We start from the raw sequence: 24,758 nt of genomic DNA on the forward strand, positions 1-24,758 counted from the left end.
AGAGCCAGGGAAGTCATGACTTGATTAAGAAAATCAACAGATTACAACACTGAAATGACACAGATGTTGAATTATATCTTATATAATCATATAAGGATTTTAAAGCAGCCACCACAAAAATGCTTCAACAAGCAATTACTAACACACTGGAAATAAATGAAAACAGAGAAAGCTTCACATTTCTCCAAAGAAGATATACACAGATAGACCACAGACACATGAAAATATGCTCAGCATTATAATCTTCAGAGAAATGCAAATCAAAACCACAGTAAGATATCACCTCACAGCAGTCAGAATCATAAAGACAAGAAATAGTAAGTGTTGGTGAGGATGTGGAGAAAAAGGAAGCCTCACGCACTGTTGTTGGGAAGTTGATGCAGCCATTATGGAAAACAGTATGAAGGTTCCTCAAAAAATTAAAAATAGAATACCATACAACCCCGTAATTCCACTACTGGGTATTTTCCCAAAGAAAATCAAACACTAATACAAAAAGATATATGCATATTTATGTTCACTGCAGCATTATTTATAATAGCCAAGATACAGAAGCAACTCAAGTGTCCATCGACAGATGAATGGATAAAGAAGATCTGGTGTGTACACACACACACATACACACACACACACACGCACACACACAGAAATATTACTCAACTAAAAAAAGAAAGATGCTATTCGTAACAACATGAATGGGCCTAGAGGGTATTATGCTCAGTGAAATAAGTCAGAAAAAGACAAATACCATATGATTTCACTTATATGTGGAATCTGAAAAACAAAGAACAAACAAACAAAAAAAGAAGTGGACTCATAAATACAGAGAACAATCCGGTGATTGCCAGAGGAGAGGGGGGGTTGGAGGATGGGCAAAATAGGTGAAAGGATCTTAAGAGGTACAAACTTTCAGTTATAAAATAAATAAATCAGTTATAAAATAATAAATCACGCCTGGGTGGCTCAGCTGGTTAAGCGACTGCCTTAGGCTCAGGTCATGATTCTGGAGTCCCGGGATCGAGTCCCGCATCGGGCTCCCTGCTCAGCAGGGAGTCTGCTTCTCCCTCTGACCCTCCCCCCTCTCATGTGCTCTCCCTCTCTCTCTCTCATTCTCTCTCTTTCAAATAAATAAATAAAAAATCTTTAAAATAAAATAAAATAAAATAAATAAATCACAGGAATGAAAAGCTCACCATAGGAAATATAATCAATAATACTGTAATTATTTTGTATGGCGACGGATGGTAACTACACTTATCTTGGCGAGCGAAACTTATGTAACACTGTATGTTAACTATTCTTCAATTTAAAAAAATAGAGAAAACCTCAGCAAGGAAATGGAAGATATAAATAACTGAATGGAAATTTTAGAACTGAAAAATACAATATCCAAAATAAAACCTAACTCAATGGGCTCAATAGCAGAATGGAAGTAATGAAGGAAAGAATCAAGAATCAGTGAATATGAAGACAGAGCAACAGAAATTATTGAATCTGCATAAAGAGAAAAATAATCATTAAATTGGATTTCATCAAAATTAAGAAGAATGAAAAGATAAACTGCAAACTGGGAGAAAATATTTGCAAGCCACCTATCTGACAAGGAACTTATACCTAGAACATACAAAGAACCCTCAAAACTCAACAGTAAAAAATTAATGACCCAAATAAAAAACGGATAAAACACATGAACAAACATTTCATCATAAAGGACATATGGATGTCAAATAAGCAATAAAAAAATGTTCAACATTATTAGCCACTATGCAAATTAAAACCACAACGGGATAGCACGAATACCTATTAAAAAATTAAAATATAGTGACAATATCAAATGCTGACAAGGATATAGCACTTGATATTGAAACTGGATCACTCATATATTGCTGGTAGGAATATAAAATGTTACAGTCATTCTGGAATATAATTTTATAGTTTCTTGAAAAACTAAACAGATAGTTACCATACAATCTAGCATTTGTACTCCTGGACAAATATCTCAGAGAAATGGAAACTTAACATCTACATAAAAGCCTATACACAAATGTTTATAGCAGCTTTATTAATAATAGCTAAAAATCAGAACTAACACACATGGGTGAATTTCAGGTTAAAGCAGTACATTCAGGGCGCCTGGGTGGCTCAGTCGGTTAAGCGACTGCCTTCGGCTCAGGTCGTGATCCTGGAGTCCCGGGATCGAGTCCCGCATCGGGCTCCCTGCTCAGTGGAGAGTCTGCTTCTCCCTCTGACCCTCCTCCCTCTCATGCTCTCTGTCTCTCATTCTCTCTCTCGCAAATAAATAAAAAAAAAATCTTAAAAAAAAAAAAAAAAAAAAAAAGCAGTACATTCATACCATGGAATATTATTCATTAATAAAAAAGAACTATTGATACATGAACAATGTTGATGGACCTCAAGGGCATTATGATGTGTGAATAAAGCTAATTTCAAAAGGTTACATACTGTAGGATTCCACTTAAAACACTGTATGTTAACTAACTGGAATTTAAATAAATACTTAAAAAAGACATTCTCAAAAATGGCAAAATGATAGAGATGGAGAACAGATTAGTGGTTGTCAGAGTTAGGGATGTTGGCATGGGGGAGAAGATTATGACTATAAATTAGTAGCACAAGGGGTATTATTTGTGATAATGGAGCACTTGTGTATCTTGGTTGTCGTGATGATTACACATACTTACACATATGATAAAGTTGCACAGAACTATACACATATACACATACTTGAGTGAAGGTAAAATTGATGAAGTCTGAAAAAAGTCTTTGAATTGCACCCACCTCATTTCCTGATTTTGGTATACTATAGTAATGTAAGATGTTAGCACTGGTGGAAACTGGATGAAAGGTACACAGGAGCTCTCTGTTTTTTGCAACTTCTTATAAAACTTTATTTTATAATAAAAAGTTATTTTATAACAAAATAAAAAAGTTTTAAAAAATTATTAAATTATTTTATAATAAAAAGTTAAAAAAATTATTTTATAATAAAAAGTTTAAAAAAAAAAAAGAAAACTAAAAGAAAATGGTCAAAAAGCAGGGATTATCATACCTGAGTTGATGCAGCTCATGCTGCCAGGAGAGATTTTCCTGCCGTAGCTCTTCTTGCATAATCTGAAAATTTTTTGTCTTATCTTGATACTCTTGAATTCGAGCCTTCAGTGGACGTAATTCAGTGATTTCTTGGTTAATCTGTAAGTACTGTTGCTGTAGATTCTTCAATTCCTTCAGCTTTAACCAAAGGGAAAGTAAAAGGATGATTTAGCATGTCTCATTCACCCAGCTGTAAGTCATCAACAGCTCCCTACTAAGTCAGTCAGACACCACAACAGACTGTCAGCACCTAACAAGTTCATTAACATAGATTTGCAACACAAATCTCTAAAATGGTGAAATAAAGGCAGCAAAGCTGGTGGGAATCACCCCCCAAGAGCCACCATCAAGGCTACAGGGCCTGACCATTCCTGAAACTTGTACCCCAGGCCCCTGCTCCCAAGGTCCTAGGTTGACTCTAAATCTAAAGCTCAGACACAGGACAGACTTAAAGGACCTACAGTTTCTTTGTGGGTGGTAACTCCCCAAAACATGAAATGTAAAGATTGAATTTCTATTTAGCCCTGTGCCCTGCTTAGGCTTTTAAACTTTCTTATATGGATATCAACCTTAATCTAGCTTAGCTGATGTTGATTGTAAAAAGAAGGCAGCAATGGCCCAGGCCCAGTGGTTTAAGAACACTTAGGCTTTGGGGTCCAACATCCTGCCCACATAGGTTGTGTGACCCTATGCATATTCCTTACACCCCCTGAGCCTTAATTTCCCACACCTATAAAATTTCCCTTAATTTCCCTTACCTCCCTTATGGTACTTCTCATTAGATTATGAGAATTAAATGAGAAAATTAATGGTGATGATGATGATGGTGACGGTAATAATGATGATGATAATACAATGATGATGGACTTGCCTTTAACCAACAAAACTGCCTATCTACATTCCAGATGCATCTTCAAATTCTTTATCCCCAGTACTCATTAAAACTTGGTAGTAAGAGAAATAATGTTAGGACATCTGGATTAAAAGGGGGCCTTGAACACACATCTCTTTCACCCACTCTTGGAAACATCATTAAAGCTACAATAAAGGCATCATTTTATAAGCATAAAACACAAGAATAGGAAGAACAAGAGAGGAGTCAGCAGCAACAAAATTAATTTTGGAAGCTGAAAAGCAGATGCGTAAGTGGTAACTGACTTAACAGATCTGGGAAAGCCAAATCTTAAGCTGGCAGTAAGGAAAGCCAAGAAACCAATAGAACTTACTCTGCAGAATCTTCAAAAGGCTCAGGAATTAACAGCACCAGGTACCTCTGGAGAAGATGGTGATGGGGGTAGGGAGAAGGTGGTAGCTGAAATAAGGAGGATTAAATGAAAGCTGCTTAAAAAACAATTGCATCCCTAAATACTCTCCTCAGTTCCACATCTTTTGTTAACTCTAACAGACAACTAGAGTTTTATTCTTTGGAGAAGGTAAAAGAAGTGTCTCTGGATCATGAAATACCAGGCACAACTGAAGGTAAAGGTACTGCTCTAAACCAAGGGTGATCAAGTCAATATATGCCTTGAAGCCTTTCCCCTACTCAACTTGAACAGTGCTGGCACCCAGGCCTTTACCATCCATGCAGGAAATGAGAAGTCTTCTCTAGAAAATCTAACCAGCCCAAGAGGAACTAAAGATACCAACATGGGGACTACCCACAAAAAGCTCAGCAAGATCACCCTGCAATCGCCAACCTCATAGTTGGTAAGCCCCATTCACAAGCTTTTTAGACCTTATGATTAAACAAGAGTGAATCAAGGATTAACCTCACCTAAAGAATGGCTATCATTAAGGCTAGGATGAAAAGAACTAGAACAAAAGTAATTCAAAAGAGTTTAGCAGGGGAAAGAATATAATATACTTGAAGACTAAAGAGAGAATATTAGAAAATAGAAACATTGTAGGAGGAAAAATATTAAAGAAAAAGTTCATTATGAAAAAACATCAAAGAACAAAATTACCTCCACTATTCTTGGGGAGATAAATTAAGAACATATATCCATGTGACAAGAAAAAGAAAAAAAAGAAATCCTTAGAAATTAGGAACATGATAGCAAAAATGAAAACCTCAATTCTGGGCTCTAAGGATAAAGGTGAGAAAGTCTTCCCAAAGTATAGCAAAAAGAAGAGGAAAGATAAGAAGATTCTAAAACCAATCCAGAAGGTCCTATATCTAAATAACAGATTAAAAAAAAAAAAAAGACAACAAAGAAAAGGGATGGGGGAAAATGGTAAAACGTAATTCAAAAGAATCTCCCAAAATTGATGAATATGAGTTCTTAGAATCAAAGGACTAGACACAATGATGAATGAAAATAGACCCACATCAAAGTACATTGTCATGAAATTTCAGAATACACAGGACTAAAAAATTCTACACATTTCCAGAAAGAGAGAGAAAGAGACAGAGAGAAAGAGAAAGAGAAAGAGAAAGAGATCAAGAAACAGATCATATTTAAAGGATCAGGAAACAGAATAGCTTTAGACTTCTGAACCACAATGTAAACTAAAAGGCAACAGATTAACGTCTTCACAGTTTTGAAGGGGAATTATTTTCAGCCTAGAATTCTATACCCAGCCAAACTGTCAATCAAATATGAGCGATGAAAAGACATTTTCAATAAATTTACCTCCCCTGTATCTTTTCTTAGGGAGCTACTAAATGATTTCTTCCAACAAAATGATGACACAAAACCAAGACAAGGAAGACATGGAATACAAGAAACAGGAATATAGGAGAGATGTGAAGGGAGATATCCTAGGATGAAAACAGTATCCTGGTTCATGTAAGAAAGAGACTCCAAATTTTCTTCATAAATACAAAATTGATAGGAATAAACATCTTAAGAGGAGATGTGGATAAATGGCAGTAAACCTGCAGTTAAAGTACATTGATAAATACAAAGAAAACTAAGTAAGTAACAACAAAAACACAGTTATTAACTCTAAGGGGAAAAAAGATGCTGAGGAAAATAAAAATAACACCTCTCAGCTTGCATCTGTAGTCATAAAAATGTAAACACTGATATAAACAAAAATACTGAATTAACCAAAATTTAAATTACATCAGGAGAATGGGGAAGAGGCTATATATTGAATATGTGCATACGTACTGTGGAAGCAGAGGGAGGTAAGAGAACTAAACCCTGTTAGCATAAAAGAAAGTCAATAGCTAATGCAAAGAATGAAAATCCAAGATGCATTATAAGTGTGATATGTAGACACTGAGAAAACACCAAAATAATAAGAGAGTTAAAAGCAAATTGCCTCGGGAGAAAGAGAAAGAGAGTTGGAGTGGAGGTGCTGTTTTTCTCATCAAACATGCAGAATTTAGTGACATGCAGAATTTAGGGACTTATATATATGTACATAACGTTATTTTTTAAACAAAAATTAAAATAAAACATTTTGTTTTGTTTTAAAGCAAAAATATATTTTTTATGCACTAAATATATTCTTTATTCACTCCTCTAATCCAGATACTCTAAATGTTAATCTCGAAATAGACCAAATCATCAAAAAGCTATGTGTCTGGGACTGCATTTTAACCATTTGTATAAGTACCTTTCAGAAATTATACAAAATTCTTTTGCTATGCAGTTACTGCAAGGAACAGCTAAACTAAACCCTATAAAACAATTGTATTTACTGTAGAGAAGTAAAGGATGTTTTACAACTTCATACAGTCCTCTCTATGGACAGAAGGAATTTCTTGCAGGCCTCAATACTTAAAGAGTAACTATTCTTATATTAAACAAATAGCTTTTCTTTCTTCCTTTTCCCTAAAATATGGACACTGCAATTCATGTATATGGCTCTTTAATTCCTTATTTCTGATGGCTGCCAGAAAACTGGGGAAAAAAATTGATGACCCATCTTTCTAAAAAGATATTGTGATATCTCCTAGGGACATTAAATTTATTCCTGGATTGATCTTTTTCTCTATCCTCATTTTCTCTTCCTTCCCAGTTACTTGTATTATATTATCTTGAAAACAATTTCAAGATATGCTACTTCAAGTGATTTTCAGAATGAAATGAGTATATGGGACTTCTGAGAAAGATGGCAGAGTCAGAGGATCCTAAACTCACCTCATCTGAGGAATACAACTAGGATGAACCCACATCAGTGTAAATAACCCAGAAAATTACCCAAAGACTGGCAGAACAGACTCTCCAGAGCTAAACATAGAGAAGAGACCACATCAAAAATGGTAGGAAGGGTGGAGACACAGTCGGGAACCAAGCTGATCCATGAGACTGTCCATGGGAGGGAGGGACACTACAAGCACAGAGAAGGGACAGGGGCAGACTCCACACCAGGCATCCCAGTCACAGGGACCTGCACTGGGAAGACAAATCCCCATAACATTTGGCTTTGAGAGCCAGAGAGGGTTAATATCCGGAGTTTTTACAAGCATTTGGGCTTACCACCTGGAACTTTAAAAATGAGCAGCTTGGCTCTGGGAGAGCTGGAGGGTAAGAGGAAACTGAGTCCCTGCCAATAAACAGCACAACAAACAGCCCAGCTGAGATACAGCATAAAAGCAACATTTTGGAAAATGCCTGGGGTATACAGGAAGGAGATTCATATATTAATCTCAGAGTGTGTGCTGGAGAGTCAGGGGTCTTTGGGAGACTTTTCCAAGAACAAAGGAGCTGGCGGGCACCATTTCCCTCCCACCCCTCAGCCTACATATACAGACACCTGCAGGAACCAGCACAGCACAAACACTTTCCACGTGGATTGCTAACAGTGCACCCCACCCCTGGGCTCTTCTGTAGACTCACCCCCTCCAACCTGGCCTCAGCAGGAGTATATCCAAAGTGGTGCCACAGGTGTGGCATTGTGCAAGCAGCCCCAACAGGGACCAGTACCACTCTAAAGTGACTCCTGTACAAGGGAGAGGGGGAAGATAACCACACATTAGAGTTTAACTGCAGCCTTAGCAGTGGGCTGGGAGCAGACATCTAGTCTGACTGCAGGCCCCACCCACCAACAAAAGTCTCCAAGGGGATAACACAGGGAGAGCACCCTGAAGTTCAGTGCAACCACAACTCCGGCAAACACCTGGTCTGACCCAACTCAAGCCCAAGGCAGCCCCAGAGTGGCCCATTAACAATACAGCAGCCCAACTCTGCCGAAAACAGGCAAAGAGAGCTACTGCAGATGACTACACTGAAGGCAAACCAGCACAGCCACAATAGGAGGGTATATACAATACACATGAGACACCCTGGAAGTGCCAGGTGCTGGTGAACAAGGGACACTGCATTACAGAGCACCATAGGACCTCTTCTTTATAAGGCTGCTACTTGCTACAGCTGACTTGATGTTGCTGACTTTCCTAACATACAGACATGAAATTAAAAATACACTAGAGAGAATAAATAGTAGACTAGAGAAAAGTGAAGTACAGATCAGTGACCTAGAGGACAGAGTAAGGGAAAACAATCAAACTGAACAGAAGAAAGAAATAAGATTAATAAAGAATGAGAATAGATTAAGGGAACTCAACCACATCTTCAAAAGTAACATTTGCATTATACAGATCCCAGAAGAAGACCAAGAAAACGGGGCAGAAAATTTATTTGAAGAAATAATAGCTGAAAATTTCCCTAATCTGGGGTAAGATACATAAATCCAGATCCAGGAGGCACAGAGAGCCCCCAACAAAATCAACCCAAAGAGGTCCACACCAAGACACACAGTAATTAAAATGGCAAAAAAAAGTAATGATAAAGAATTTTAAAAGCAGCAAGAGTAAAGAACACAGTACATACAAGAGAAAGCCCATAAAGTTATCAGCTGATTTTTCAGCAGAAACGTTGCAGGCCACAAGAGAGTGGCATGATACATTCAAAGTGCTGAAAGAAAAAAACTGCAACCAACAATACTCTATCCAGCAAGGCTGTCATTCAGAATAGGAGGAGAGATAAAGAGTTTCCCAGACAAATGAAAGTTAAAGGAATACATCACCATTAAACCAGCCTTACAAGAAATGTTAAAGGGGACTCTTCGAGGGGAAAGGAAAGACCATAAACAGGAATAAGAAAAGTAGGAAACACAAAAGCAGTAAAATTAAGTATAGCTATAAAAACCAGTCAAGGGTTTCACAAAATAAAAATACGTGAAGTATGACACTATACCTAAAACATGGAGGGGAGAGGAGTAAATTCTGGCACTTTTAGAATGGGTTCTAACTTAAGCAACAATCAGGGCGCCTGGGTGGCTCAGTCGTTAAGTGTCTGTCTTAGGCTCAGGTCATGATCCCAGAGTCCTAAGATTGAGCCCTGAATGAGGCTCCTTGCTCAGTGGGGAGCCTGCTTTTCCCTCTTCCTCTGCCTGCTCCTCCCGCTGCTTGTGCTCTCTCTCTCTCTGTCAAATAAATAAATAAAATCTTAAAAAAAAAAAAAACTTAAGCAACAATCAACTTAACACAGATTGTTATATGCACAAGGTGTTATATATAAACCTAATGGTAACTGCAAATCAAGAAACCAGTAATAGATACACAAAAAATAAAGAAAAGGAATTGAAGTATATCACTAAAGAAAGCCAGCAACCCATGAGAGAAGAGAGCAAGAGGGGAAAGGAACAGAGATCTACAAAACAACTGTAAAACAAGTAACAGAAATAGCAATACATACATACCTATCAATAATTACTTTGAATGTAAATGAATTAAACCCTCCAATCAAAAAACACAGGGTGACAGAATGGATAAAAAAACAAGACCCATCTAGATGCTGTCTGCAAGAGACTCATTTCAAACCTAAAGACATCTGCAGATTGAAAATGAGGGGGATGGAGAAACATTTATCATGCAAATGGATTTCAAGAGAAATCCAGGGTAGCAATATTTACAGTGGACAAAATAGACTTTAAAATAAAGACAGTAACAAGAAACAAAGAAGAACATTACATAATCATAAAGGGAATAATCAACAATATGTAACAATTGTAAATATTTATGCACCCAACATGGAAGGACCCAAATAGATAAAGCAGCTCACAACAAACATAAAGCAAGTAATTGATAGTAATACAAGAATAGTAGGAGACTAATACCCCACTGAAATCAAGGGATAGATGATCCAAACAGAAGATCAACAAGGAAAAAGGAAACAGTGGCTTTGAATGACACATTGGACCAGATGTATCTAACAGGTATATTCAGAACATTCTATCCTAAAACAGTGGAATACACACTTTTCAAGTGCACATGGAACATTCTCCAGAAAGGATCACATATTAGGCCACAAAACCAGTCTCAACAAATTCAAAATAACAGAAGTCATATCATGCACCTTTTCTGACAACGCTATAAAACTAGAAATCAACCCCAAGAAAAAATCTGGAAAGAACAGAAATATGTGGAGATTATATAACATGCTACTAATGAATTAGTCAACAAAGAAATCAAAGAGGAAATCAAACAATACATAGAGACAAATGAAAATGAAAACACAACAACCCAAAATCTTTGGGATGCAGCAAAAGCAGTTCTAAGAGGGAAGTTTATAGTAATATAGGACTACCTCAAGAAGCAAGAAAAATTTCAAATAAACAACCTAACCTTACACTCAAAGGAGCTAGAAAAAGAACAAACAAAACCCAAAACCAGTAGAAGGAGGGAAATAATAAATTACAGCAGAAATAAACAAAACGGAAACTAAAAATAGAATAGGACAAATTGCTGAAACCAGGAGCTAGTTCCTGGAAAAGATCAACAAAAATGATAAAATGTTGGCTAGACTCATCAAAAAAGAGAAGAGCAGGGGAGAGGGAGAGAGGACTCAAACAAAATCAGAAATGAAAGAGGAGAAATATCTGACATCACAGAAATACAAAGATTATAAGAGAATATTATGAAAAATTATGTGTCTACAAATTGGACAACCTAGAAGAAATGGATAAATTCATAGAAACATGTAACCTATCAAAACTGAAGCAGGGGGAAAAAAAAAAAAACTGAAGCAGGAAGACATAGAAAATTTGAGCAGACTGATAACCAGCAAAGAAATTGAATCAGTCATCAACAAACTCGCAACAAACAAGACAGCTTCACAGGTGAATTCTAACAAACATTTGAAGAGTTAATCCTGTTCATCTCAAACTATTCCAAAAAGTAGAAGTGGTAGGGAAGCTCCCAAATTCACTGTATGAATACGGTTAGCATTACCCTGATTCCAAAACCAGATAAAGACACTATAAAAAAAGAGAACTACAGGTCAACAAAGCTGATGAACATAGATGCAAAAATCCTCAACAAAATATTGGCAAACTGAATCCAACAATACATTAAAAAAATCATTCACCAGGATCCAGTAGAATTTACTCCTGGGATGCAGGGTGGTTCAATATTCACAAATGAATCAACACGATACACCACATCAATAAGAGAAACGGTAAGAACCATATGATCTTTTCAATAAATGAAGAAAAAGCATTTGACAAAGTACAGCATCCATTCATGATAAAAACCCTCAACAAAGTAGGTTTAAAGGGAACATACCTCAACATAATAAAGGCCTTATATGAAAAACCCACAGCTAACATCATACTCAATGGGAAAAACAGAGAGCTTTTCCCCTGAGGTCAGGAACAACACAAGGATTTTCTCTCTCATCACTTTTATTCAACATAGTACTAGAAGTCCTAGACACAGCAATTAGATAAGAAAAAGAAATAAAAGGCATCCAAATTGGTAAGGAAGAAGTAAAACTTTCAATATTTGCAGATGACATGATACTATATAGAAAACCCTAAAGATGCCCCCCAAAACTACTAGAACTGATAAATGAATTCAGTAAAGTTACAGGATACAAAAACCAATATACAGAAATCTGTTGATGTCTATATACTTAATGAACCAACAGAAAGAGAAATTGATAAAACAATTCCATTTACAATTGCAACCAAAAATGATAAAATACCTAAGAATAAAATTAACCAAAGAGGTGAAAGACCTGTACTCTGAAAACTATAAAACACTGGTGAAAGAAATTAAAGATGACACAAACAAATGGAAAGATATTACATGCTCATGGATTGGGAGAGCAAATATTAAAATGTCAATACTACCCAAAGCAATCCATAATCAAACACAATTCCTATCAAAATGCCAACAGCATTTTTCACAAAACTAGAAAAAATAATCCTAAAATTTGTGTGCAACCACTAACGACCCCGAATAGCCAAAGCAATCTTGAAAAGGGGGGTACCCCCACTATCCCAGATTTCAAGCTATACTACAAAGCTGTAGTAATCAAAACAGTATGGTACTGACATAAAAACAGACACATAGATCACCGGAACAGAACAGAGAGCCGAGAAACAAACCCACAATTATTGGTCAATTAATGTACAACAAATGAGGCAAGAATATGCAATGGGAAAAGGACAGTTTCTTCAACAAATGCTGAAGTGGGAATTGAATGGGGAACAGGACAGCTACAGGCAAAAGAATGAAACTGGATTACTTTCTTACACCATAGACAAAAATAAATCCTAAATGGGTTAAAGACCTAATTGTGAGACCTAAAACCATAAAAATCCTAGAAGAGAGCACAGGCAGTAATTTCTTTGACACTGGCCCTAGCAACATTTTTCTAGATATGTCTCCCAAGGCAAGGGAAACAAAAGCAAAAATAAACTATTGGGACTACATCAAAATAAAAAGCTTCTGCATAGCAAAAGAAATAATCAACAAAAAAAGACAACCTATTGAATGGAAGAAGATGTTTATAAATGCTATATCCACTAAAGGGTTAGTATCTAAAATACATAAAAAAAAAAAAAAAACGTATAAAACTTAACACCAAAAAAAAAAAATTCAATTTAAAAATTGGCAGAAGACATGAACAGGTATTTTTCCAAAAAAGATATACAGATGGCCAACAGACACATGAAAAAATACTCAACATCATTAATCATGGGAGAAATGCAAATCAAAACCACAATGAGGTATCACCTCACACCGGTCAGAATGGCTAAAATAAAAAACACAAGAAACAACAAGTGTTGGCAAAGATATGGAGGAAAAGGAACGCCTGTGCACTGTTGATGGGAATGTAACTAGAAGCAACTGGTGCTTCCACAGTGGGAAACAGTAATGGAAATTCCTCAAAAAATTAAAAATAGAATTACCATATGATCCAGTAATTCTACTACTGGGTATTTACCCCCAAAACACAAAAATACTAATTAGAAAAGATATATGCATTCCTATGTTTATAGCAGCATTATTTACAATAGCTAAACTATAGAAGCATGAATGGATAAAGATATGGTGCATATATATATAATGGAATATTACTCAGCCATAAAAAAGAATGAAGTCTCACTATTTGCAACAACTTGTATGGGTATAGAGTGTGTGATGCTAAGTGGAATAAGTCAGTCAAAGAAAGACAAATACTGTATGATTTTACTCATATGTGGAACTTAAGAAACAAAACAAATAGTCAAAGAAAAAAGGCAAAAAAGCAGACTCTTAAATACAGAGAACAAACTGATGGTTACCAGAGGGGAGGTGGATGGGGAATGGGTGAAGCAGGTGAAGGAGATTAAGAGTACACTTATCCTGATGAGCACTGAGTAATGGATAGAATTGCTGAATCACTATATTGTATACCTGAAACTAATGTCACACTACATTAATTATACTGGAATTTAAAAACAAAAAATTTTTTAAAAAAAGAACAAAATGAGTATAGATAAATACATACAGCTCTGGAGATTTGCTTTCTACCCTTTAGGTAGAAACTGCCTACGTACCTACTTGATTATGGGAAAGTCCTAAGAAAGTTCAAACAGATATGAGAACTCCAGAATGTTTTCAGAGTTGTTTGTGACACCGTAGCAGAATCCCCAGGGCTTATTCTCTGCCACTTGGACCCTCAGACTTTGAGAAACTTCCCCTTGAATAACTAAGTAAAAAGAGAACCAAAGTAAGCTAAGTCCCTTTCAGATCTAAATCATTTCTCGGGTAGTCCTTAGGGAAAGGAAGTGTAGTGTAGGCAGAGGTGATAAACTGCTGGCCTAAGCTGAATGTTTAAACGGATAGTGGTTGATATAAGATAGCTCCCGTATTTATCATACATGCAGCCAGTGACTGAGAGACTATAAACTTCAATGCCCAGGACACAGGCTGAGAACAAAGTATGTGGAAAAGAGCTGATGGACAGTTAACAATACATTCCAAAGTATGCAGAAGAGCTTCAGCAGACTGCAGTGGACCTCATATGTAGTATTACCAAGTCAGACTGTCAGGCCTTCATGTGATTTATAACCCTGTGTTGGCTTTCATTTATGGCAGATGTAAAAGCAAATGTTTCCAGAACTCCCCTACATGACAGTTTCACAAATGGAAAAAAGAGTGTTTTCAGTAACAACCACAAAAATAAAGAATGGCCACCAATTGTTTATTATCTACCATATAATTAATTACTATGTTAAAATCATAGGAAATACAAACAAGTATAAGTCATGACACTTACACACATAGACATATATACATATACACATCAAGACAATATGGGACAAATGAAAGTACTAGAGAAGTACAGAAGGTAACAGACAATTAAGTGATCTGGAAATGTAACCAGAGAATTTGAGCTCCAGGGTGATGTTTAATAGCGGGAAATATTTGCCCAAAAAAGGAAAATCGAGAGGACATTTTGGTTCAGAGATGGTAATATGCAAGTACTAGGTAAGATTATTGCATAATGAGTAGATCAGTTTGGCTGCAATGAAGAGTATGAGTAGGGGAGCAGTAACAAGAAAGACTGGAAAGAAGGACCTAGACAAATTATAGGGTCTCAAATGCCAGACTAAGAGGTTTGAATCCTAAGCCTATTCTAGAGATAATACAACTGTTAAAGGTTTTTGAGCAGTACAGTAATAAGAAAGCAGAGCTTCAGATTTATTCAGCGATGGTATATAAAATATACTGGAAAGTGACAAATTGGGAGAAGCAGTATCACAACAGTTAAGTGTACAGCGTTAAGAGCTTATCCTAAGATGATGATGACTGAAAGGAAAAGAGATAATTGAGGCTCATTGTGAATAAAGTGACAGACCTTGATGATAAATGAAATAAAATCATAGTTATGAGCCTTAGGGAACAGAAGAACATTACTATGGGTTATAGAAATATAGAAGTAAAAACATGCTGACTTGGCATATCCAGCAGACAAAAATGTGGAATGGGGATTGAGAGATAGAAAGGGTTGAGAGATAGCAAGTTTTGTCCCCAGTGTTTAGAACAGATAAGAGGAGTAAAGCAATTCACTAAATGAAACCTTGTGTATTCAAAATCTAACCTAATAGCTTCCAGGAAAAAGATTTTGACTTTGAAGATAATCAAGTCCTAGATGCTATACACTACAACTTTGAGGTATATACTGTTCTGATGAAAACCTTTTGCATCTGCATTCTGAAAGCAACAAAAAAAGGTTTAGCTCCTAGGACAAAGTCAGTTGAACTGAAACTATTTTTAAGATATAAAGAAATATGTGTACATTATATTGCTGTCAAAATCACAGCTGAAAAGAGGGGTTTTGTTCAGATTACAAAAGTGAAAAAATTATCTATAAATACTGGATATTAAGTGTAATATGAATGAACATATTGTCTACAAAGAAAAAGAAAAATTAGAAAAAAATTTATAATTGGGGCTATGATCTTTTTATTCAGGCTAATCTTAAAAACTAGAATTTTCATATTCTGGACATGGGTCACTTTTTAATGGAAAATCCAGCCTTTTGAAGCTCAATTTATTTCCTATTTTGCCTAAGTACATGGCCTTGAAAGAGTTAAGAACTGTCATGAAAGTGAAGACAGTAACCTCACAAAGTAGAACCTGGCTTAGCTCGTAGTTCCAGTTTTTGCTTCTATTTCTTGATAACCCGGAAGTTCTTAGGAAAAACGACCTGGATTAAATTACTGGATCCTACTAAAAGCAAAATTTTAGCATGAGAGATCCTCCTTATCTTTCTCTCAGATTGAAAAAAACTTGGATATTAAACTTTTTTAAATTAACCTTTTTTACATTTAAATTTTTTTGTGACAAATTAGGGTTGAGATATATACATGGGATAAGCTAAGTCCTCTCTACCCTTAATTCTACCAGATAACCTAAAGCCAAACTGTCACTGTAAGAAGGCCCCGAATGACCCCTACACCTTCGTTCAATTAAACTATGACAAATTCTGGAACTATTTATATGTGTGTATAAAATATATAAAACAACCTCCATCTCTTAGTCCTTTTATAACCAATGGAGAATTTCGTGCAAAGAAAATCTGTAATTGTTTTTAAATGGTAATGGCCGATTTAAAGTAATTTAAATAATGTTTGTGTGTTTCTCTAAGACCAAACAGAACCTGTGGGATGTATAATACTGCCCCAGAGTCCCCAGATAATATGTGTAAGAATGTGCTCATCTTTTTCTATAGAAATGAACATTTTTAAAGAAAGTCTCAAAAACTCTCAAAAGAAGATCAGAAAGAAAAGCAGACACTCACTAGTCGGTCTCTGTCATTTTGGAGTGATGACATAGCTTTCTTTAAACTCTGGACTTCAGCTGGGCTGGCTGCAGGCTGGGCTGCAGACCTCTGCTTTCCCTCCTCCAACTTGCGGAATTTCTCCAGTTCATTCAACAGGTGATCTCTCTCATTCTGTAGACTGGCCATAGCCTTGGAAAAGGACTGTACTTGGTTGTAAGAATCTTCTAGTTGTGAGGACAAGTGAAGCAGTTGCTCATCTTTGGACAGAAGCTGTTGGTTAAGTTTCTCGAGGTGAGGCAAGCTGTTATCCTCAGTGGAGTTCCCTGAAAGGGCAACTTTAGAAACAAGAGCATCTCTCCCCCTGCGTATGAGGCCCTGTTCTTCTCTCAGCTGTTCCAGCTCCTTCAGACTGGCATTGTATTTCCTTTTCAGTTCATCAAGCTCCTCATTGGCATGATCTCTGCTATTTTGTAGGGAATTCATAGACCTTCCAAAAGACTGGATTTGTGCTGTGAGATCTTTATTTTCTTTGGTGACCGAAAGTAATTTCTGTTCCATGTCCACCAGATCTCTCGCCAGTTCTGCCACTCTCTCTTCTGCGGTTTCTGTTTCGTTTCGCATTATCCCTGCATCATGATGAAGATGCTTCAATTCTTTCTTCAGTTTATCTTCAATTTCACCCACCTTCTTGGCAGCCTCCTTCTGAACACGAACCAATTCCTCTTCCAGTTCTGTAATTCTCTTCTGAGAGGAGGAAAGGGTAGTACTTAACTTCTGTACTTCTTCTTCTTTTACTTTTAATTGGGCCTGAAATATTCCCAAAGTTCCTTCTTCTTGCAAGGCTGTCAACTGTCTCTTTAGTTGGGATACAGACATCTTTAAGCTCTCAATCTCTTTACACAAACCTTGTTTCTCCTCCTCTAGAGCAAGAGAGGACCTCTGCAGATCCTCCTTTCCATCCTCAGACTCCTTCAGCTTTTCTTCCAATTTGGCACATTCACTTTTCAGCTCCTTATTCTGCTGAAGTTGAGCATCAAGGAGTTGCTTTTGCTGGCAGTCCTTTCTTGATATCACTTGGTTCAGGTCTTCTCTATATTGGATTAGTTCTGCATCTAGTTTGGCATTCTCAGAATTGAGATCATCCATATGACTTCGCAAGCATCGAATTTCTTCTTTAAGCTCGTTATTCTCAGCAGCAGCGTCCTGGATGAGTTGATCTTTTTCCAGGATGACAGAGAGATGTCGCTCTTCCAGCTGTTGGTAGTCGCTGACAATGCGGTCTCGGTCATCCTGGAGAGAAGACATGGATTTAACAAAGGAATTCAACTGAGCCTTCTGCTGCAAGTTTTCCTTTTTGATGGATTTTAGTGTCTCCATAAGCTGTTTGGTTTTGTCAACAGCCTTTTTTTTCTCCTCTTCTAAGACAATAGTCTCCTCTTCCTCCTGGGACAACAGATTTTCCAATTCTTTAATTTCTTTATTATGTTGCTGATGCAGTTCAGCAACAGCTACTTGGATTGCCTGTTCCTTGGCAGAGAGCAGGCTTATAATCTTCTGCTCTTTCATGTTTATTTCTTCATGCAGCCTGCTGGTCAGTTGTCTGGAGGCCTGAAGATCCGTCTCTAGCTGTTCATAACTGAACTTACAATTTTGGATATCAGCCTCTTGCCGCTTTATGATCCCTTCCAAGTTTTCTTTATTTTCCTTACATTTTTCTAAAGAGTTATTTAAATCAGTCGACTGGTCTCTGAGAATCTTAAGTTCTGATTCCAACTTAGCTAATTCATTCTGAGAACTGTGGTATAGTTGTCGAATCTCTTCTAGCTGGGACAAAAGTTCCTTGTTTTCCCCCTGCAGAGTATCACAGACCTTCTGTTGAAGCTGAACCTCTGTCTGGGCCTTGGACTCCCAAATCTGCTTGTCATGTTCAAGCCTGGAAAAAAAAAAGAGAGAAGGTCATTAATCACAGATTTCCAGGAAAAACTATCTGATGCCTAAGGAACATATATGACAATGCTACTCAGATCTAAAGATGAATCAGTATTCATAATTAAAGGTGCTCATCCTTTCCATGAAGAGATATTAGCTCTACTGGATGCTCTGTATTAAAGGTATAGTGCACATAAGGGTATAAAAGTCATAAAACTCCAAAGCCATGTTGCTTATTTTAGTGACATGACTTTATACACTCTAGAAAGCAGTATTTTCTCCTATTTTGCTTTACTTTGCTCCAGACAAGCTCACATCTAGCTCCTTAAAGGAATAATCTTGGTATGACAGACAATGACGAAACCTGTCTCAGAGCAGAAAAATCCTATTAAAAGTGGAGGAGTACCCAGTATGGGGGACACTGTTAGTTCTTGAACTCGAAAAATGATATAAAATGGAAGTTAGAGGAAAATAACTGTCATGCGTATGAATTGATCTGGAATACGGGGAAGAGAAAAGAGGAGATCATTTATGAGGCTAAAGCAATCATTTGGGAGTACCACAGTAAAAATCCAGACAAAGGTAGTGGAAATGAAAATGAAAAGAAAGGGAGAAATCAAAGCAATCTCTCAACAGAGAGAAGGGAAGAGAAGCAGACATGGATTTTTCACCTAATACTAGCCAAAAGTCATTAACAAAAAAAGAAAGAGTCAGAAGTGAGAGAGAATATAGTTTCTAGGGAAATTTAAGCCAAAATTAGGCCCATAATATTAAAGGGAATAAAAATAGTTTAGAGGCTTTCTTTGCCTTCAGTTACTTTTAGAAGAGCAAAAAAGTTACCCATTTACCTGGAAATACTGATCTTCAATTCTTCCATGTGGATGGACATCTGCCTAAGTTGATCCTTTAGAACACTGCAGTTCTCCTCCTTGAGTCTAATTTCTTCTTCTTTGGTTTGAATAGCATCACTGAATTTCCTCTCCCATTTCTTGGCTTCATCTATCACCCTGTCTCGATCATCCTGGAGGGAAGACATGCTCTTCGTGAAAGCTGCAAGCTGGGCCACAGTACTGTCCAAGTTTCCCTGAAGTTGCTTAACTTCCTTGTCTTTCTTGTTCAAGGTAATCTGAATCTCTCCAAATGTCTCTTCCAAGTGGACTTTTTCTCTATGCAAAGCATCCAGTTTCTCTTGCATGTTCTTCTTCTCTTTCAGGTGTTTCTCTTCTACTTGCTCCAGTCTTCGCTCCAGATCTTCATCCTTTTGTTTCATTTGGCTTTTAACTGATTCTTTGTTTGACTGAAGATCCTTTTTCAACTTGAGATTGTCTGCTAGGACCCTTGCTGCTTCACTCTGAGTGTCATCTAGCAGTACTTTGAAGCTAGCCAATTCTGCTTCTGCCTTCTTGCAGTGTTCAGTGGCTTGAGCCAGATTTTCTTTGGTTATTTCCAAATCTTTTTGAGACTCAGTCTGAACAAATTCTAGGGCCTTAACAGTTCTCTCCAGAGCACTAATTTTCTCTTGGTACCTGATGCAGTCCTTCTGCAGCTGCTTTATTTCTTGCTGTTTTTCTTTTAAGAGCTCCTGGAGTTCCTCTGCATGGCTTTTATTGCCAGGTCCCTTCTGAGCACCTTGTATTTTCTCCAAATATTCCTTTCGTATTTCTGACTCCACCTTAGTTTTCTCCTTAACTAACTGCTGCTTTTCTTCTTCCAATTCACTCACACACTTTTTAAGGTTCTGCATTTCAGATTCTAGTAGCTCATTTTTCATTTGGGCATCTGTAACATCCTGATAGTAATTTCCAATGCTTCCATTAAGTTCTGCTAATTGATTCATAAGCCTCTCTTCCAAATCATCTTTCTCTTCTTCTGCTGTCTCCTTTAGCTTGGTAACTCTGGCAAGTTCTTCTTGTATTTGCTGATTTGATAGGTTTATTTTGGTTATTTCTTCCTGAAGCATTTTTAGTTCACCATCCTTTGCTGATATTTGACTCAGTAAAGCACTTCTCTCATTTTCTAAAGTCTGGCTGAATTCCCTTTCTTTCTGCTTCTCTTCCTCTAACTCAGCAATTCTTTCTTTGAGTTGATTAATCTGCTGAAGGTAGTTACTAATTTCATCATGTGAGCTGACATTCTCACCTTCATCAGGCTTCTTGGCACTGTTCTCTAACAGAATGGATTCCGAATCTTCGGGCCTTGTGCTCATGTCCCGAGAATCCTGCTCATTAGACTCACCTGGGACAGACTGCGTTGCCCCTTCAATGATATCCCTTTGGTTATCATGTTTCTCAGAAGCCTCTAGGCTAGCTTGTTTGGACACATTACTTTCTACCTGATGCTTTAAATCTTGAACCTCTTCACTTAGAGAGTCCTTCTCAGTCATTAAAGCCTCAAACTCTTTAGAAAGGGTTTTATATTCTGTTTTGACCCTTTCTAGTTCCTCTTTCAAGCTGGAATTGGAAGAAAGAAGTGCTTCCATATCATTAGATGTACCTCCTCCAGAGTGTACCTCTGCTCTAAGCTGGTCATTCTCTTCTTCCAGTTCTAGGATTTTCTGCTGTTTAGATTTGGCAAACTTTCTCATCTTTTCTTTCATTTCCTCCATTTCCTGTTCAGCTTCCTGCAATTGCTTTTCTGCCTCTTTCTTGTTTGCTTCTGTGCTTCTTAACTTGCCATACAATTCTTGTTTCTCCTGCCTCACAGTTTCCACGACATGCTGAATCCTTTCTGCCTCATTACTGACATTCTCGTAGGATTGCAGGAGTATTTCATACTCTTTTTGTAACTCTTTGTGTTTCTCTTGCCACTCCGTGCTTTCTGCAATCTTAGAACATTTCAAAGATTCAATTTCCTTCACTAAATTTTCCTTGTCTTCAGTAAGATTCTCCAGAGCTAATTTCAGACTTTCACAAGAGCCATTGAGACTTTGATTTTCCATTAAAGATCTGTCCATTTCTGTAATGAGCTTGTCTCTTTCTTCCTGAAGAAGAGCTAACTTTCCTAAGAATATATCTTTTTCTTTATTTTGAGTAGAAACTTGGCTTTCCACATCTGCCAGAGACTTAGTGAGATGTTCAATGGTATCTCTGGCCAAAGACAACTCCTCTTGGAGACCTTTGTTTTCTTTTAGTGCTTCTTTTCGGGAAATAAGGGCAGCTTGCAGTTTCCTCTGTATTTGTTGCTTTGCTTTACTTTCTTCTCCAGTCTCTTCTGGTTTTTGCTTCATTTCACAAAGTTCCACCTGTAACTGCTTTATCTTCTCATCATGTTCTTTGGCTTGCATTTCCAGCTGTGTATGCAGAGCCTTGATTAAATCCTCTTGTTCCATTATCTCTGTTTGTACTCTCATAAGGGCCTCTTCTTTCTCATTAAGCTGTCCAGAAAGGTATCTAACTTCTTCTTCCTTTTTGCCTATGAGTTTTTGCAGTTCATCTAGTTCAGGCTGCAATTCTCTTAGATGTTCTAATCTGGCAATTTCTAGCTGACTGCTTTCCAATTTCTGCCTCAGGCTTTCTGCATGGGCTTCAGCTTCATGGGATGCTGTCCTCAGACTTTGAATTTCCAAACCTTGTTTATTTATCTGCTCTTGTAACTGAAATACCTCTTCTGATTTTTTAGTAAGCTCACTTGTTGCAGAACTAACCTTCAATTCCAACTCCTCTTTCTCGGCCTCTATCTCTTTCAGCTGGGTCTTAATCTGGGCAACAGAAGTACTGCCCTGCAGAGCATCTGCATCTCTAGGATAAGAAGGCAAGTCAGACTCTGAAACAAGTTGAGCAGGTTGCTGCTCTGTGGTTTTGAATAAAGGCTCTTTTGAACTTGGAGTGGGAGAGCCTAGATCCTGCTGGTCAATGACCAGGAGTTTTCTGTCTATAGACTCCTTTACCTGAATCTGGAGTTGTCTTAGCTGGTCTCCGATGTTCTCATTTTCCTTGCTCTGCTCATCAAACTGTTCTTGTAAGCGATTATAGTCATCCTTCTGGTGCTTTAGCTCCTCCCTAAGATGCCTTTCTTTCTCCTGTGCCTTCTGTAGAATCGCCTTTCGAGAGGTTAACACTTCCTGTAGCTTCTTTTGAAGTTGCTCCTTTTCTTTTTCTAGGTCCAATATCTTTTCTTCCAGTTCTGGTTTCCAGTGTTCTCCACTACCTGCACTAGGTGGACTGATCACCACTGTTTCTTTTACAGGCGTTGCTGAGTCTCCATCACCTACATTCTTGTTACCTGGGGTTAATTTTTGGATAACTGCTTGGTTTTCAGTGATTTCTGCTTGCAGCAAATCTATTTGGTTTGTCTTCTCTTGCAAGTTCTGATTCATCTGTTTGATCACAGCCTGTAACTGTTCTTCAGCTGCTACCTTTTCTTCTAAATCCTTCCTTATATGCTCTAATTCCACCTCTTTCTCAGCTATTGTCTGTTTTAAAGAAATTTCTAATTCTTGACACTTAGCAGTCATACATTTTTCTGAGTCTTCTTTGCTTTCTTTATCTTCCTCCATTTCCCTCTTCTCACACTCACTGAGCGGGATCTCTTTCGTAGACTCATCTTTCACTTTGGCCAATTCCTCTTCTAATCTACTGACTTTCTGTAGAAGCTCCTTTCTGTTAATAAGAGCTGCCTGGAGCTTTCTCTTTCTCTGTTCACTTTCTTTCTTCACAAGGTCTAATTCATGCTTAAGCTCTTCTTTACTTAGGAGCCCTGCTGGGCTCAGCTCATCATAATTCTGTTTAAGGCCAGAAACAACTTCTTTATCTTCTTCCACCTGCTCTTTTTTTGCCTCTTCAGCTCTGGATAGTAAGTTCAGCTGTTCTTTAAGAGTTTTAATTTCAATCCCAAGAGAAAACTTCTCTTCATTAAGCTGGACCATTTTCTCAGTCATACTAAAGCTGATTTCTGTCACTTGCTGATCCTTCTCCAGGATGGTTTGTTGGAGGGTTTCCACATCTCTTTTTTTCTCTAATAAGAGTTGATCCATTTTTGCTATTTCAAGTTCCTTCTGTGAAAGAGTCTGGGAAAGTTCTTCCATTTTATTTGAGATATCCCTCACACGTTCTGCCTCTTCAAGCACTTCATTTTCCTTCTTCTGCAGCTGGCTTTGCAGGCTTTTTATCAGTGTACTCTGCTCAGAAAACTGAAGCTGTATATCATCCAGTTCATTCTGTAAAACTTCAATTTTCACATCTTTAGATTTGGCTTCTATGCTAAGACTGTGGATCTGTTCAGAAAGCAAGTTGTGATGAGTCGTTTGACTTTCATAATCAAGTCTTCTTTGCCTTTCTTCTTCTGCAAGGTTCACTTCCAGTTGTTGTACCTGAGCCCTCAGTTCTGTTACCACACTAAATTCCTTCACTTGAGAAAGAAGCTGGTCTCTTTCTTCAGACAAAGCGGTGAATGCGCTGTTGGTGTTTTCAGCGTTTTTCCTAAACTCTTCAATCAACTGGGTTAGGCTGCTGATTTCCTTAGCTTTCTCATCTAAATTCTCCTCATAGATTTCTTCTGCTTTACGAAAGCTTATTTCAAGCTCTGAAATTTGCATTTTTAGCCTTTCCAATTCATCCTGGTGACACTGACAAATTCCTGGTACAGCAGAAGGGGGTTTATCAATATCATCCTCCTTGACTGATTTTAATTCCATCCCTGTGTCACTTAAAGATATTTCCTCAGATGTTCTATTCTGAAGTTTAGTACTCATCTGCTCTTCTTTTTCAACTGTTGGAAGACTGCTCTCTTCATGTGACATTGAGGGAAAATGTTGCCCTGTATCTTCAGGCAGTATTTTCATGCTAACTGTAGGTATTCCTTCACTCTCTGTCTGCTTCATTTCTTTCTGGTCAGGGACCTCAGGGTCCCCCTCAGCCTTTTTTCCCTGGAGCTGCAACTTAAGAAATGCAATCTCTTCTTGAGCTTCTTTCATTTCCAACAATAAAATTGACAGTTCTTTATGTTTCTGAAAAAATGTGTTGTCTAGGACATCTTGTCCACTCTCCTCGGCAGAAGAGCTGCTCCTATTGAGCCTCGTAATATCAACCATGCTGATCTATTAAAAAAAAAAAAAAAAGGAAAAGCCTCAATCAGGTGTCTTATAAGAAAGAGCCTACTAAAAACTCATATTTCATGCATTTTTCAAAACCTGCAACTTACTAGTCAAAACATCCTACCATAAAACTGCTAAATACTTTTTAAGTCAGTTTTTATTTCCCAAAT

General features: G+C 37.4%; 1 protein-coding gene across 1 annotated transcript in view; it reads right to left on the reverse strand.

Annotated features, from left to right (window-relative positions):
• The window catches only part of GOLGB1 (golgin B1), a 100,100-nt gene that overhangs the window by 13,130 nt on the left and 62,212 nt on the right, over positions 1–24,758 (reverse strand). Inside the window, exons 13-15 of the mRNA XM_044919752.1 lie at positions 19,406–24,591; positions 16,647–18,561; positions 3,071–3,249 (exon numbers count right to left, since the gene is read on the reverse strand). Of these exons, the coding sequence (XP_044775687.1) occupies positions 3,071–3,249; positions 16,647–18,561; positions 19,406–24,591 (7,280 nt within the window). The remainder of the gene's footprint in view (positions 1–3,070; positions 3,250–16,646; positions 18,562–19,405; positions 24,592–24,758) is intronic.

The sequence above is a fragment of the Neomonachus schauinslandi genome, chromosome 1, assembly GCF_002201575.2.
Source record: "Neomonachus schauinslandi chromosome 1, ASM220157v2, whole genome shotgun sequence".
Lineage (NCBI taxonomy): Eukaryota > Metazoa > Chordata > Mammalia > Carnivora > Phocidae > Neomonachus > Neomonachus schauinslandi.